Here is a 15,526-nt window from a genome sequence, read left to right on the forward strand (position 1 = left end):
ATACATGGCCTGAATGTGCCTCCTTTAGGGGTGTGGTTGTATACATGGCCTGGATGTGCCACCTTTAGGGGTGTGGTTGGTATATATGGCCTGGATGTGCCCCCTGTAGGGGTGTGTTTGGTATATATGGCCTGGATGTGCCACCTGTAGGGGTGTGGTTGGTATATATGGCCTGGATGTGCCCCCTGTAGGGGTGTGTTTGGTATATATGGCCTGGATGTGCCCCCTGCAGGGGTGTGTTTGGTATATATGGCCTGGATATGCCACCTGTAGGGGTGTGTTTGGTATTTATGGCCTGGATGTGCCAACTGTAGCGGTGTGGTTGTTTTACCAGCTGCACCATGAATTTATAAAGACATATAAAAATCTGAAAATAACTTTATACTAACTATACATTCTACAAACAGTATAATGTGTTTCCCCAGCATGTCTGCCTGAGTCAGTCATTTTTGAATGAAGCTGACTGGGGATGAGTTGAGTTGTAGCTTGTACTTTGGCATTAGTTGATACATATCAGTCTTCAATTCTAACGGCAGTCCCCAGGTTACGAACGTGATCTGTTCCTAATTCTGTCTTTAAATTGAATTTATAAGTCGGAACAGGTACATACAGTTCTTATTTAACATCAGTTAAACGTTTGTCTTAGTATATAGTAATTAGTTTACCTTTCTATGCAAATACAGCACTTAAACACTTGCAATACACTAAAACATCTTAAAACTAATACAGTGCATTAATACTATTACTACTACAAACGATAGTAAAAATAACTACAGTACTGTACCTCAAGCCTACCAACCGTTGAAGACGTGCAATGTTTTCATGTGTATCACAGAGTAGTGAGTATTGAGTTTGTTATTACGAACCATTGCATTTAACTTGGATTTTTTATATAAAGGCTTAATGGCAATCTGTTCATAAGTATGAGCTGTCTGTAAACTGGACATTCTTGACCTGGGGACTGCCTGTCGGTGCTAGAGGTTGAACGTCTCATAGCGGGAAACCTCAAAAGGGTGAGATTTCCCTCTGCTTTGAGACATGGAAATTAACCAACTATATCAGTGAATATCCTGGCTGGATTATAGAGGCAGAAGTAAAGGAAGTAGATACACTGACTTCTTTAATAGTTTTATAATTATGCAGTTTTTCTAGATGTGGATCAGTTTACAAAAACAAGCATTTCATTCTGATTGCTTTTGTTAATCACTCCACATTTTTTAAGACCGTAGGTTATAATCTTGGAAAAATATAAGCAAACTCAAAGGCTGTTACCTCAAGATTTTTAGTAATTTTTCTCAACAACACTCGGTAAACTGTAATTTTTTTTTTTTTTTACAAATCTATATTAAAATATGTATGTAGAAAGGGAAATGCTACACTGAGCAATATTTATTCTAAACATACAGTTAGGTGTAGTGTGTCGTGAAAACCATCGCGCACGCTTGGCATATAGAAATGACCAAAAGAGACACTGGTATTGTTTGTATGAGGTCCAAAGCTTTGCACCTGTATCATAGATTCATTTTATAAGTAGGTCTGATCTGCTCTCATGCAAACCAAGAAAAGAGAATTCTTTGTAGAGAGTCTCCTTCAGCTCAGTAACATGCCCTTATGACAGTGGTATTCAAACTTTTTTGACAAAGCCCCCTCTAGGATTGATATTAGTGCCGATTGATATCAGTGCCCACACACAAAACGTACTCCAAATACGCATCATCATATTTTCTGTTTCTGCTTGTTTTAGATTCATTTTCAATCACATTTTCTCTAACACTACTAGCAGCTAGAAATATCTCCATGATTTCTACCAGTATGTCAGCATTAACTGAACTACTTTCCCTACCATAAACTTTCATTACATTACTTGCCATAACAGTTTGAAATATTCTCTGTGGTACGTGTGTTTTATACATTTTAATAATTTTAATTTGTTAGCATCATATAATATGTACAGGCATACATTCGCATTGTTAATATTTCATGGCTCAACTCCCCCAGTTTTTCCCCCTGCAATTCCTTTGCATTCCACATGGAGGGCACGTCACACTGTTTGAATACCTCTGCCTTACAGCAAATTAATGTGAGCCTTTCCTTAAGATCAGCAGCTCAGTTTTAGTCATATGACGTAAATGGCAGATAACAGTAAAAATTAGATTTAAGGATCATACCCAAATCACAGCAAGGCACCCTACCCTTATAAAAGCTAGCATTAAAACTCCATGTACAAAGGTGTAAAATCACAGAGAAAGCAATTTAAACACAAATGTTATCGTATTAAAAATCCAAATAAAAAGTCTTCACCTACCCGCACTACTAACTTATAAAACATAGTTAATGTTTTCCTGTTAAGTATTTTCCACAAAGGAACTGAAAATGAGTGAAAGAAAGAATTCACCATCTGAAAATTTTGAACGTCTTTATAAGAGAAAACAATTTTTGATTCGCTTGTCAAGCTGCTGCCATTCACAATGATGCATCCCTACCCTCCTTCACAAAATGATGGAAGCAGCTGCAACCCCCCCCCAAATCAGTAAATCTACATACTGAGATACTGGAGCCCTAGTTTACTATCAACATAAAATATAACAGAACTTTTATATTTTCATAGGCCATAGCATCCAATGTCTGTGGCTGCCATCATGAGACCACCAAACCCGTGACTTTGTTCACAATATGGGAACGACGTGGAACACACTCCAGGTCAAACTTGCTCTCATAAATGGTGGGACACATGTTCCAGCAGTTATTGCGGTAGATGCCCAGGTAGGTGTAAACATCAGGCTTGTAGGACAGCGGGCATTTCACACCTGTGGCCCGTATTTCCGCATCTAGTCTCATGACCTGGTCCTCATCTGTGAAGGTCTGATTGTAGACGCAGATGACGTGCTTGCTGTCAGATTTTGGCGTGCGTGGGCTCACCTTAGCTGCCGAGATCTTGCCTTCCACAGTAGCCCTGGCTATCCCTTCCCAAGCATGATCCACCTTGAAGCCCGTGTCCAGGTGCATAAGCCATTTTCCAGAAAGCACACCGTGATTTAGTGCCAGCTCCTTTACCGACTGGAAGCCGACAGGCCGCCCGCTGGCCAGCAACTTCTCCCAGGACTCCTGGAGCCCGGTAACATCACCAGTGCTGGGACTGTGGTTTGGGCTGTACACTGCGATCCATCCTACTGGGGAAGGGTTTTCCCTGTCTTCTCCAAAGCGGCTGACTTGTGAGGGCTGGTTCGATTCAAGCCACTGCTCAAACTCAGCCCGAGGAGTCTTGCGAGCATCGAACACTATCCAGGGGTCCATGTCAGCCGCCATGGATTCTGCTGCTAGGGCATCTGCAGACATGGCTTCTGGGTTCTCCGTGTCACCCTCTCCAAAGACTTCTTCCATTTTTATGACGACTCCTGTCGCTGTTTCCCGCTAGCTGAAAGACAAACTTAAGTGCTGTAGGGGTGCAGAAAACACTTAATCAATTACCAAATAGTGATGAATGCTAATTGACGGAGTTGACTGATAAGTGTCCCAGCTATATACCACCATGTTCCAGTCACCATTGCAAAGATAGGATTACTGTTGTCATTTAATATTTTTACACAGTCAACTGCTGACTGAGGTCTTTAATTCTGACAAATCAGTTCGGGTTTTTGTAGTCATAAAGCATACACTAGTATGCTAGGGCATTATCTTAAAACGGCCACTTGCTTATTTATCAGGAAGATAAATGGACTAGTAGCAGGAAGCACTTGTTTCACCTCGGAACCGCCGCATCAAAATATCCGGCAGAGCGAAGCTGATCATTGCGGCGACGCGAACTTTGGTACTTCCTACAACAGTCCGAAAACACGCAGTTACGGTGTCTTTGGTGCTGCCCATCCCTGGCTATGCCCATGCCCGGTCCAGTCCATGGACGACTACTTAGAATATGGATGAATATGTGAATACTATTACGCACGTCCCATGTCCGGTTACCGAGCTCCACGTCAAATACAACGTAGTTAACTACTACTTGTACATTACTCAGGAGCTATTATTAGATGCGAGTTATCCCTCCCCAGACATATGTACATTAAGTATCGAATATCCAATTAAAATGAAGCAGAAAATGTTAGAGTTTTATGTAACTATACTCACAGAGAGTGTGTAGCCTTCCCTTCCCACAAACAGGGATACGACGACGGTTTATTTAAACCATACCACAATACGATGAGCGAACACGCACAAAACCGTAAAGCGTCGATTAAATGCGCAGTCGTATACAGCCAGGCGTCCGGGTCTACCGTAAAATGCCGACGAGCCGCTTGCCCGGTCTCGCCCAGCACAAGCTTTGCCGATGCGGGTACTGGTGGCAATATGCAGGCAGCGGGACCCGACGGACTCCTCCAGATTCCAGGAACGCCGAGTGGGAACGTGTGAACACATACGACGAAATTAAATATAGGTTCAAGCTTCTAAAAAAACGATCAAACGAACATGCCTAGTAAAAAGAAGAAATATAACGCCAGGTTCCCCCCGGTGAGTACATTTCTGCAGTAACCCAAAGGGACCTTGGAGAAGCGCGCGTCAGGCTGAGCTAGGAATTGCGGCCTAGCGGTCGAGCCGAGCCGTTCCGTGCCGAGCCGAGCTTTTTGTTTGACAGCTAGGCCTATATACTGTAGCTCTGACAGTGCCCGTCAATCCGACTTTACATCGGTACCTTTGTATGTGTCACACATTTAACGCAGTGAGCACTGCATTAAGGTTACTGCCTGTGTTATTTGGCATATCGAGACGACGTATAACTAATTAAAAGTATTTTATCATTTGTTATTGTTAGTTCGCTCATCATGAACAGGATTTGTACCGAAATAAACAGACACACGGATGCTAGATTTGTACAGCTATTCGTGTTGAATAGACATCTGTCTTCTTTAACATTATTACTTTTTAAAAATAACTTGAGTATTTCTAGTTTAATTTGGGTCAGTATTTCAAAACTAGAGATAGCGACGTGAGAGCTATCGTAACTGAATCGTAACGAGAGCAATAAAAGTCAACTTTATTGTTGCTGTGCACGTGCACAACGAAATGAGGTAATAGGCTCTTCTCGTGCAAGCGTCACACATAATAATAATAATAATAATAATAATAATAATAATAATAAGAAGAGGTTCATATATAGCTCTACAAGCTTTGGACCCCTAATAATAGTAGCATATTTATTATTTGCAAATAGTGCAACAGTTAGTTTCTGGGTTATTTGCAACAGATAGTTACATCACAATCCGACAGGAGGGGGAGCCTTATCAGGTACAGGTCCAGAGCGCACGCCGGGGGGTGGGGGGATCCTGAATAAGCCATTTTGTACATTAATTTATTAGTTATATGCATTTATGATCGCAGTCTCCTAGATGCAGTATGTTACTAAGTTCATTTATCGGCATGTCGTGTTGCCGCTGTATAGCAATACACATAAACTTAAAAAAATTGATCAAAGGTTATTTTTATTTGATATGGGTATTGCAATTGCATGTAAATCAAGCTTAAAAATGTACAGTTTTTTACTACAAGTAATATTCTTGCTTATTCATTAGTAATGATCTATTTCATAGCCTGGATGTAACATGTACATATAACTTGATGTGACAGGTATAAACTAAAGTGGATGGTAAATTTTTATATATTTTATATCCCCCCCCCCTACATCTGGGAAGGCGGCGCCCGAGCGCCCCCTATGGGCCAGCCGCCACTGCTTATGAGTGCCACAGCACTAACCAAAAATAGTCGCTAGGTAAGATTTTTAGTTGCTATGGGAATGTGTGATTTGGACTAAATATACATGATATACATATAAATAAAACTATTAATATTCATATACACATATATACATGTTTCGTGCAAGGAATTTGATAGGGTGCAAGTTGGGAGCCTGGATGTATTACATGAGTCATATGTGGAAGTATACGCACAGCTTGGGGGAAGTAGCTGTTTTCCAGTCTGATGGTCCTGCAGCGCATTCTCCGATAGCATGGTCTAGATGGCAGGAGGCAAAGAGATGGTGACTGAGGTGTGTGATGTCCATGGACATCCATTGTACTCTCTTCAGACTGCTGATGTCTGGAAGCACTGTCCTGATAAGGTACTCAGAGATTTTATCACCAGCTGTATAGCCTCGCTGTCGCCTGTTGTACAGTTTTTGTTGCAGACTGTGATGCTGTTGGTCAGACCGCTCTCTGTTCCTGCTTTGTAGAATTTTGCCAGAATATGGCATGGGAGTTTGACTCTTTATTTTTCTTAAAAAATACAAGCACTGCTGGGCTTTCTTTGTGAGGCCAGAAGTGTAGGTCGGTCCATGTTAGGTCCTCTGTAATGTGGACTCAGAGAAACTTGAATCTGGTCACTTGTTCCACTTCTGCTCCAATTATGTCTGAAGGGCTATGTACTTTCTTCTTTATCCAGAAGGCAGTGATCATTTCTTTGGTCTTGTTCACCTTGAACATTCTCAAAGCACTATGGTGTTTGTCTTCCCACATCCTGTCTGTAGGATGTGGTTACTTTGAAGCAGGTGGGGACATTTTCCTGGGCAAGTGATATATTGAAGATATCTGGGAAGACCTCTGGTAGTTGTTTGGCACAGCATTGTAGAATTCAGCCAGAGATGGTGTCGGGCCCGGTGGCTTTGCGTGTGTTGTCCCTTCGTAGCGTCTTTCTCACCTCGGATGTTGGCAGTGAAAGCCTTGCTTCCTCTAGAGGAACTGTGGAACTGGATGCTTGAGAGTGTGGACAGGAGACTTTGTTGAGGCGGTGTTCTTATATAGGTGCACCATGTGGAAACCCGCCTGCTACATTCCTTTCTCCCTTCCTTGAGACCCATATAAGCAATTAGGAAAAACTGCAGATCATTACGGATTTATCCACTTAGCAGCACTTGGAGTACAGCTGGATGGCTAATATGCATTATACAGTGATTATTGTGCGTATATTAACCGGCGTTTAATCTATTCATCCTTCTACCATTTTAGGCAAGGATTAAGAAGATAATGCAGACGGATGAAGAAATAGGAAAAGTAGCAGCTGCTGTTCCTGTGATTATCTGTATCCTTTATGCCCCTTCAGGTTTAATCTGTTATGATTTCATTCTGCTTCTCTTTTTTTATCCATATTGGGCCATAACAAAGTCTATAATGATACAGTGGCTGATTACCCCTTGGGCTGAACACACTGAATGGTCGTAGCATATTGTGGGACTTAGCTAATTGAATTGTATCCCTGAAAATCCAAAGTGACCTTGGTATGTTCTCACTGTAACTCTGTGTTTAATCCATGTGATGTTCTTGTATAGTTAGGCCTAATTAACTGTAATTTACCCTTAATTATGATTAGTGAATGTTCGTAACCCTACCTAAATGAACAGTTAGATGATCGATGTATGTCATGTACATGTGTTAGGAGAGAAAAAGACACTTGATTGGAGATGAATTAAGAAGCAGGATTTTCACTGGTGATAACAGTTTCAGTCATCTCCAAAAACAGTGGAAACTGTGGACAGTTTTCCTATCATTTAAACTTCAGCACGGGCCCTTGAACTCTTTCTGGAATCCCTCTTGATAAAAGCCTGCCAGGTCACACAGTCACGCAACGCCAAGACCATAACAATCTCACACTTGTAAGGTTTGCTGCATGTTTTCAGGGAATGCACTTGTTATTGTTACTTGTATTTCCCGGACAGGGAAACATGAGTTTGAGACACTTCCTTTTGAGTGTGACAACTGAAAATCATTTGATCCAAGTATTAGAAAGATCTTTTTCAAACACTGCAGACACATTGTATGGTTAAAGACCTAAAACTGATACAATTTTGAGAACTTCTGAGATAAAGTAAAAATAACCAGGCAGACAGCATAGATTTAGGCTGATGTCATGGTTTCACTGAGTAGAAAAGCGTCCAATTTGATGACGTTATGCAGACAGGTGCTTTTGTTATATATGGACCGCGAGTTAAGGTCTCCAAAAGAGAGGTGTGTTGAATTATTTGTAGCATGTTGTTGCAGAATCTTGAGGTTTGGGCTATGTTGTGATGTTACATGACGGTGTTTCCGTACAGTTTTAATGGTATTAGTATCACTATGGTTTGTGAAGTTCCAACTGGATCCACTGTGTGTGTTTGGAGCAGCACAATAATTTAGCAGCACAAATTGATTTTAAGATTTTGTCTTTTGGACATAGATAAAAGTCTTGCGGCTGAATACCTTATTTCCATGGTTGGCTACACTCCAAGTGATACTGTTCAAGCAGCAAACCAGGTTATCAAATCCGATGTCTGCAGTCCATTTAAGCAGTACGATTACATAAAAAGAATTGGTGCATGGACAGATCAATAAAATGAGTAGAAAGCGAATTAAAAACTAATTAAAACTTTTTAAATTTACATGGGCGGAGAAGTGGCAGCCAATTGCGACAGTGTCCTCTCACTGGCTAGTTCTGTATGCTTGTAATTTATAGTAGCTTTTAAAATAGGTAATTTTATTAAAAGTGCATTTATCAAAATAGTTCATGGAAACAGGAAACTTACCTCAATCCCCTGAGGCAGAAGCGACCCTGGCAGCTCGCCCCCACCGCAGTGGTACAGCTGAACATGAGCTGTCGCCATTTTCCTGAACATTTTCCACTGCACCTCAGTGATAAAAAAAAAAATCAAATCATCTCATATATTCTAATTAATATTTGAAATATAGTATTTAGTCCATTACTGGAAACAGCGTGTCTGTAATGCCTGCACTTCTGTTTCAAATCTTATAACTTAATCATCACCGAATCCCAAGGTTAACAGGATCCACTTAAAATATCAAGTTACAATATCATTATAGTTTAACCTATCTGACAACATTATAACCATTTATACTACAGCACTGTGGAATGCTTGAATCTGAAGGGTGTTTATTAATTTTCTATAACCGCACGCATAGTGCCGGCCAGGGGAATCAGAGTAGTAAAATGCATGATTATGATCTTCAATTCTGAGTACAGTTACCTAACGGAAACTATAAAAGCACAGAAATTGCTACAAGTCACTGAGACAACGATATAGCCGTGGCCAAAAATTTGGAAAATGACACAAGTATTGGTTTTCATAAAGTCTGCTGCCTCAGTTTGTATGATGGCAATTTGCATATACAGATGGCAGAGGACAAAACGAAGGTGGTTGTCTCAAGTTTGTAGTACTCTTTGACTGATTAGATCAAGCCTTGCAATTGAAGGTGGAAACTTTCTGGGTGATGACCTCAGATGGAGGTGCGAGAGCGAGTGCTAGTAGAGGGGTTAGCAGGCAGTTTGCCGACACACTGGAGATACCCTGCTGGGGGAGATTCATGCCCAGGGCTGAGAATTACACTGGTGTAAGGACAACTTCAGCATATTAGCGCTGGTCAGGTTTGCCTGCTGTCCCAGCAGCAGCCAGCATCAGCCCTCCCCCACTCCGCCTCCAACTCTACCTGTACCTTCAGTGCCTGGCAGCCCCCTGCAAATGATCACATTTGCCTGAATTACAAGTGATATAGACACATATACTTCCTGTCTGCAAACTCATAGTCTCACAGTACATTTCCAATGTCAAAATCAGTTGTCACCAGTTTTTTTTTTTTTTTTTTGAAGAAAATTAAAATCTGAAAATAGTTTCAACCAACTAGTTGAGGACTCTGTAACTGATTCTTTATGCTTAACTGGTTGGTTTAAACAAAATCTTGGTCTGGATTTTTACTTTCTGCACCTGAACTTTCCACCTCTGCACCAGAGCACTCACGTGGCACAAACAACATGGCTTCTGACACAATTTAAGGTTTGGTGGTGAGAGCATTATAGTATGCCTCTATGGGGATGCTTTTCAGCTGCAAGAGTTAAGCTTCTTGTCAAAATAGAAGAGTGAGTGGATGGAGCAAAGTACTGAGAGATATTACAAGGAAACCTGCTTCAATCTACAAAAAAATCAAGCTGTCCAGGGGTGCAGGGCAAGGTGCGGAGTTTGTTTTGCGGCCGCAGCAGGGAGGGAGGGTGGCTTGTTTCACCAAAAATTTTGACCAGGAGCCGCCACTGGGCTCTACCCAATACCCAGTTCAGGGGTTGAATACTTATGAACGATATATTTTTCAGTTTTCGATTTTCTGTTAAATATTTCCTGACAAATAATTGATTTTGACTTTGAAAATTTACTGTGAGAGAGTATGAGTTTGCAATAAAAATTCTGACAGGAAGAATATGTGTCTATTTCATTTCTAATTTAGGCAAATCTAATCATTTTAAGGTTGGGGGGTCACTACTTTTGCAAGGCACTAAATTTTAATTCCCATGAAAGCCTTTCTCTTCATGTTTAGGCTGGTTGTTGACCTCGGGCACTATGGTATCCGCTCAGAGGTTGATGTGGTCCGTGATGCTGTGAATCTGTAGGTGGCGATGACAGGTACTAGGCTGTGGTACCAGGTACTAGGCTGTGGTCCAATCAAAGCAACTTGCCTTGTTGATACTGGCATATAGCAGCTCTGTTGCCATATTCTGTCAAGTTGCATAGTCTGCAATCAAAAGAGGTGGTGAAAGTAGGAGTGTGAGTGAAACACAATTAAAATCTCCCAGTCTGGCAATGAAGGTGATTGACTGGTTCTTCGTAAACTTTGCCCACATCTATTGCCTGCAGAGCGGCTGCAATGTCTACAGTGGGTGGGGCTTCCGCAATCAGAACCTGCCGTTTAAAATCTCCCTTGGCATGTGATATTTGCCCTTTTGTATGTGATGTTCAGTGTTACTAGATGTTGCACCGGGGCCATGGGGAAACCTTGTCTCATCACACTTTGTACATGTATAATGCCGTTGATGACAATAAAGTAACCTTAACCTTAACATCCAGGATCTGAAGGTCAGTATGTCCCGGGTGGCATAAAAATGGCTAGTCAACCTCTGCTTTTCTTACCACTTCTGACTTGCACGTTTATCGGCACAGACCTTGTGAAAATCATCCAGCGCAGGAGTTGGGGGCATCAGCTCTCGGCTAACTTTCCTTATATCACTTGAGGCTTGAGACCTGCACTTCCTCTTTTTAGCTCAGTTAGTGATGCAGAGGCAGTTCCTGATTCGTGGTATGGCAGAGCAAAGGACGCAGGTCCAGCAGTTATTGTGCTGTGAAGGAGAGCACAAGACCCACCTCACCTGTTTTACAATCTGTAGTCCGAAGTAATATTCCTTGAACCAGGGGAACGTTCCATATTGAAGGTAACAATATTTTTAAGTGTTGGGGACATGAAACGACAGACTTGCATAGATAACAACAAACAAAACACAGGAGAAATTATAGAAGGCAGCCACTTCGGTGGGTGAGGGCTCGTCTCCCCAGGGATTGGGAACTGCATCTTCGGGAATCTTGACTTTAGCAGTCCAGCTGGGTGTCTGTCATAAAAACTGAGGAAACTTTCATTGTTTTTGGAGAATTCCTGTTCAAATGAAATCCGTTAGCGTGCAATGTGAATAATCTGCTAAAGAGAAAAACTGACACCCACTGTTTTGTCAGAACACATAGCGATCTTAACAAATAGCAGTTTAAATAATGCTTTATGTCAAAACATGGTGTTCTGCAGCTTGGCCCTGGTGTTTTAACCCCGGAGTGCTGTGCCTACTACTGTTTGCAGAAAGCAGTGTATCGAGCTGGAGCAGCAGTTTGACTTCCTCAAGGACCTGGTTGCAGCCGTTCCAGATGTACAGGCAGACACAGAGGACAGCCACACCGAAGGAGGGGACAGGGGATGCCACAGGTGAGGCAGTGCTGGGGAGGCTACCTGGGCTTAGCATCTGAAGGAAGATTCACGTTCCAGGAAGAGTTCTACTGTGATTGACCAAGGAGCTTAATGGGGATTGTTGATCATGTGGCTTCCTGTTGCTTTGGTGAGGATGATATGAAGGTCCTATTTCCCTCCTGTAGGGGTGGAAAGCCTGTTTCTGGCCGGAAGAATGGAGGTGTTGGCACCAAAGGCAAGGAGAAGAAACAGTCAGGAACGGAGTCCGAGCAAGAGGTGGGCATGGATCCTGTGGCTGATCTTGGTAATGATCCTGTATCACTGACTGGGATAAGAATGACTGCAAAATGATTGGTGGGCATAAGATGGGTGAGATGGTTGTGATTGGATAGAATGGAAACAGAATGGGTCTCATTTCTGCAGGATGACTCAGAGGAAAGTGAGACAGAGGAGGATGAGGAAGAGGAAGGATCCCAGTCAAGCACAAACATGCAAGCTGCCTGCCAATTTAATAGGTGTGTTCATGTGAAGGAGCTGAGCCCCGATTGGTGCTGCGCCTGTTAACCCTCCCCTGCTTTCCCTCTTCTCCAGCTCCAGCGTTGGCCCCAATGGAGTGACTCAGTATGACCACATGAGGGCAGCTCAAGGTCTGGCTCTGTCCCTGGGGAACTGTACCCCCATGAACCCAACATTATTGCATGCTGTGCCCATCCTGCCTGCACACCATGGGAATAGTGATGATGATGATGAAGACTATGATTGCTAGCTACCTCTGCCTCCTGTTCCTGTTTTATCCTATTTGTTTTAATTATACTACACTAGGTTTTGTAAGGAGCCAGTACCCTCAAGAGTGAGAGCCCTACAGGCTGGGAGACATCAATGCCCTGTTCTCTGTGCTGATGAATAGCAGTTTTTGTAGCATGTATGTTTTTAAAATATATATTTTATTGCTGAAAAATGAGTTTAGCCTGTGTTAAGCAGAAGGCCTGACACAAGAAACCCAAAGACTGGCCTGAGGTACCATCCACCTTCATGGTTTCACTCACCTCAAGGATGTTGTGTCCCTCCAAGTTGACTGGAACATTAGAGTTCTTTAGCAGCTGATGCGATTCTGCAAGAGGCACTTGGAAAAAAAGGTCTAATTTTATGCTGTTTGTGAGCAGAATGTTGGGACAAGCCGTGACACATAGGTTAGCAGGGACAGCGAAGCACATGTGAGAGAGTCCAGCTGAGCTGATGCTGAAGAGAGCAGCCTGGGTTGTCCCGTTGGATGTGCGCAAAGTGGCCGTACCGAAGACTGTTTTTCTGATTCTTATGTTGTTGGGGGTGGGACTGCAGATTATAAATTCTCTGTTTTGAAGAGATGCCGTGCTGATGCCCCCCCCTTCATGTCAGGTGGCCAGATTGAACCCATCTCAGTGCTGAAGAGAAATAGCAGTGATGGAGCATTTCTACAGTAGCGTGGTCCTAAGGTCCCCCTTCAGCAGTGACCTCTATCACTGTGTCTGTTTGGAAATCTGCGCTCTTGGGAGACTCATCGAATTCATTGTTTCGACAGAAAGGTTTTTTGATCATCATTACGTTTTACAACAACAGTCACCTTTTGTTTTAAAAAAAAATTGCCACATATTTTAGGTGGTGGCAGTTTATTGAGTTTATTGCATATTTGGACAGAACTTATTTTTCTGTTTGTGCTACGGTGATCTTACATAGTACAGTAACAGATAAACTGTTGGAAAACGGATAGATGAAATGATGTGCATATGTCATGCATGCATTTCTCTGGTATACTTCATCAATTAGTACTAATACTGTGTAAGACTGTGTTCTCTCTCCCCTCGATTTCAGTATCACAGAGCCCTATCCTGCCCCTGGCCAGGCCTGCTAACGTATGCCCTTTCCTGAGGCTTTGGGGCAGTAGAGGTTCTGACATGCCCGGGTCCATTAGCTGCTATTCCTGACACTGTTGAGGTGGGGAATTAGTAGTTAAAGAGGGCAGCTTTCTCATCCTGTCACATTAACTCTTCACTGGGTTAATCTTTTATGTTTCTTTTATGTGGTTTTAATATTTCTGGTTCGAGTGAGAAAGAGTGCCTCTCAAATAATTTTAATTTTTCTGCTTAAATGTTTAAAACAGAGAAAGCTGATGTTAGATTTTAACTTTTTTTTGTAAGAGTGAAATAAAGTGATTATTTAAATATAAATAATTTTGGGATGTATGTACAAAGAAAATACTGATTTCAGCTAAATCATTTTTTCCCAAGCTCTGAAATATGTTTCTACTAATTATCCATGTTTCATGTGGTAAGGTAGCCCATGTAAGCTAACAGTAACTCTGATATGAAAAGGGTGTGATTGTCTTTCATGTCTGAAGAATAACCCTTATTGGTTTGTGCGACGTCGGAAAAGCAAACAGGAGGCAGACCCCGTAGTGCAGGAGACTGGTAGTTTACTTCTACAACCAGGAACAGCCAAAGCTAAGTCCACAAGCCAAAATCGTATGTTGGGTTGGATGCAGGAAGTCGAAAGCTTGTCTTAGCACTAATAACTGCTCTGTTGGATGTAAAGATCTAACATGTAACAGTAGTCAAGTCTAATTGTCTCAAAAATGAGTAAGGCGTTACTTAATCCATCAAAACACTCCTATTTAATCATAAAATATAGACTTAGCACTTAATAGCAGCATATTCTACCTTTTTCACATGGACAGTATCATGATAATACCCCATGTTACATGCTACCTGCAAACACAGGGAGTAGTCTAACAAATATCTCACCAGTCATATGATATTTGACTCTAAATCATTATTACCAAACAAGTTCAACACAATATCACATTTAGCCTAGCACAGATGTTTGTGCTCATTAAGGTACATGACCAGGCTCGTTTGTGAACTGCTCATCACGTCTTAACTCCTTCAGATCCTAGTACATACAGGGTTGCCAACTCTCATGCATCTGGTGTGACACTCACACTTTTACATTCTCACGCTCGCTTGGGGTACTTTCGAAACCCTGCAGACCATTTGCAATGTAAATAAACTGTTACATACATATAAATGCATGTGCATGTGTGTGCAAACTTGTCTCGAATTCATCCTACGTGTTACTGAAGGCTAATTATCTCTCATTGAAGAAATTTTCAATCAAATAGCTACTTTCGGTGTGAATGGAAACTTTTGCTTTACCCGTTGACACCACCTCTCAACTGTTGCCGAACCTCAGAGTTTCTGAACAAAGGGGCCCTGGTTCAGCTACGTAGAAAACAAAAACAACTGCATCCTTCCTGTAGAATAGATGAGTCAGCAATATGCTGTACTGGGACTTGGGGCGGGGAGTGGGAGATGGGCCAATATAACAAAGTATGCCTGTAGATGGAGTATAAAAATTTTTCCCACCCTCACTGAAGAGTAAGGTGTTCAAAGTGTCGTTTTTATATTCAAAACAGAATAATGAGACTGTATTGACAAAACTGATGTGTGATAAAATGAGAAACCTGACTCCTGGTGGACAACAGGAGCTATAGCGATTCGAAGTCTAGCGCTTTGCCTCCTTTTCAATAGTGTTAAAAAAGACTTTAAAACTTCTGTGTGAAATGTGTTTTAAAAATAACTTTCGAATTATGTATTTTAAATGTCTGTTCAGAAACAGCACAATCGACAGTAATAAACGATTACCAAGAATTCAGAGTTTTTACCGTAATATATCATCAAAACAAGTAAATTTTTCTTTACATGAAAAAAATAATATACTAATATAATATGTAAAAAGATCGATACCCGCGT

The 15,526-nt window shown here is 41.7% G+C and overlaps 2 protein-coding genes across 4 annotated transcripts; one reads left to right on the top strand and one right to left on the bottom strand.

Annotated features, from left to right (window-relative positions):
* Nucleotides 1-1,094: 1,094 nt before the first annotated feature.
* Nucleotides 1,095-4,409, bottom strand: c10h11orf68 (chromosome 10 C11orf68 homolog). Of its 3 annotated transcripts, none has more exons than XM_049027625.1 (2): nucleotides 4,269-4,409; nucleotides 1,095-3,415 (listed from the first exon to the last, which is right to left on the bottom strand). In XM_049027625.1, the coding sequence occupies exon 2, from the start codon at nucleotides 3,379-3,381 to the stop codon at nucleotides 2,638-2,640; it is 744 nt and encodes a 247-aa protein (XP_048883582.1). In that variant the 5' UTR covers nucleotides 3,382-3,415; nucleotides 4,269-4,409; the 3' UTR covers nucleotides 1,095-2,637. The 3 variants fall into 3 exon arrangements, with proteins under 3 accessions (XP_048883582.1, XP_048883579.1, XP_048883581.1); XM_049027622.1 differs by lacking the exon at nucleotides 4,269-4,409 and adding an exon at nucleotides 4,123-4,262 and having other exon boundaries at nucleotides 1,095-3,435; XM_049027624.1 differs by lacking the exon at nucleotides 4,269-4,409 and adding an exon at nucleotides 4,123-4,261.
* On the top strand, nucleotides 4,364-15,347 carry LOC125750194 (dr1-associated corepressor-like). Its single transcript, XM_049027626.1, has 7 exons — nucleotides 4,364-4,503; nucleotides 6,990-7,062; nucleotides 7,540-7,633; nucleotides 11,637-11,759; nucleotides 11,927-12,017; nucleotides 12,165-12,256; nucleotides 12,333-15,347. The coding sequence occupies exons 1-7, from the start codon at nucleotides 4,462-4,464 to the stop codon at nucleotides 12,505-12,507; spliced, it is 690 nt and encodes a 229-aa protein (XP_048883583.1). The 5' UTR covers nucleotides 4,364-4,461; the 3' UTR covers nucleotides 12,508-15,347.
* Nucleotides 15,348-15,526: the final 179 nt, after the last annotated feature.

The sequence above is a fragment of the Brienomyrus brachyistius genome, chromosome 10 (assembly GCF_023856365.1).
Source record: "Brienomyrus brachyistius isolate T26 chromosome 10, BBRACH_0.4, whole genome shotgun sequence".
In the NCBI taxonomy this organism is placed as follows: Eukaryota; Metazoa; Chordata; class Actinopteri; order Osteoglossiformes; family Mormyridae; genus Brienomyrus; species Brienomyrus brachyistius.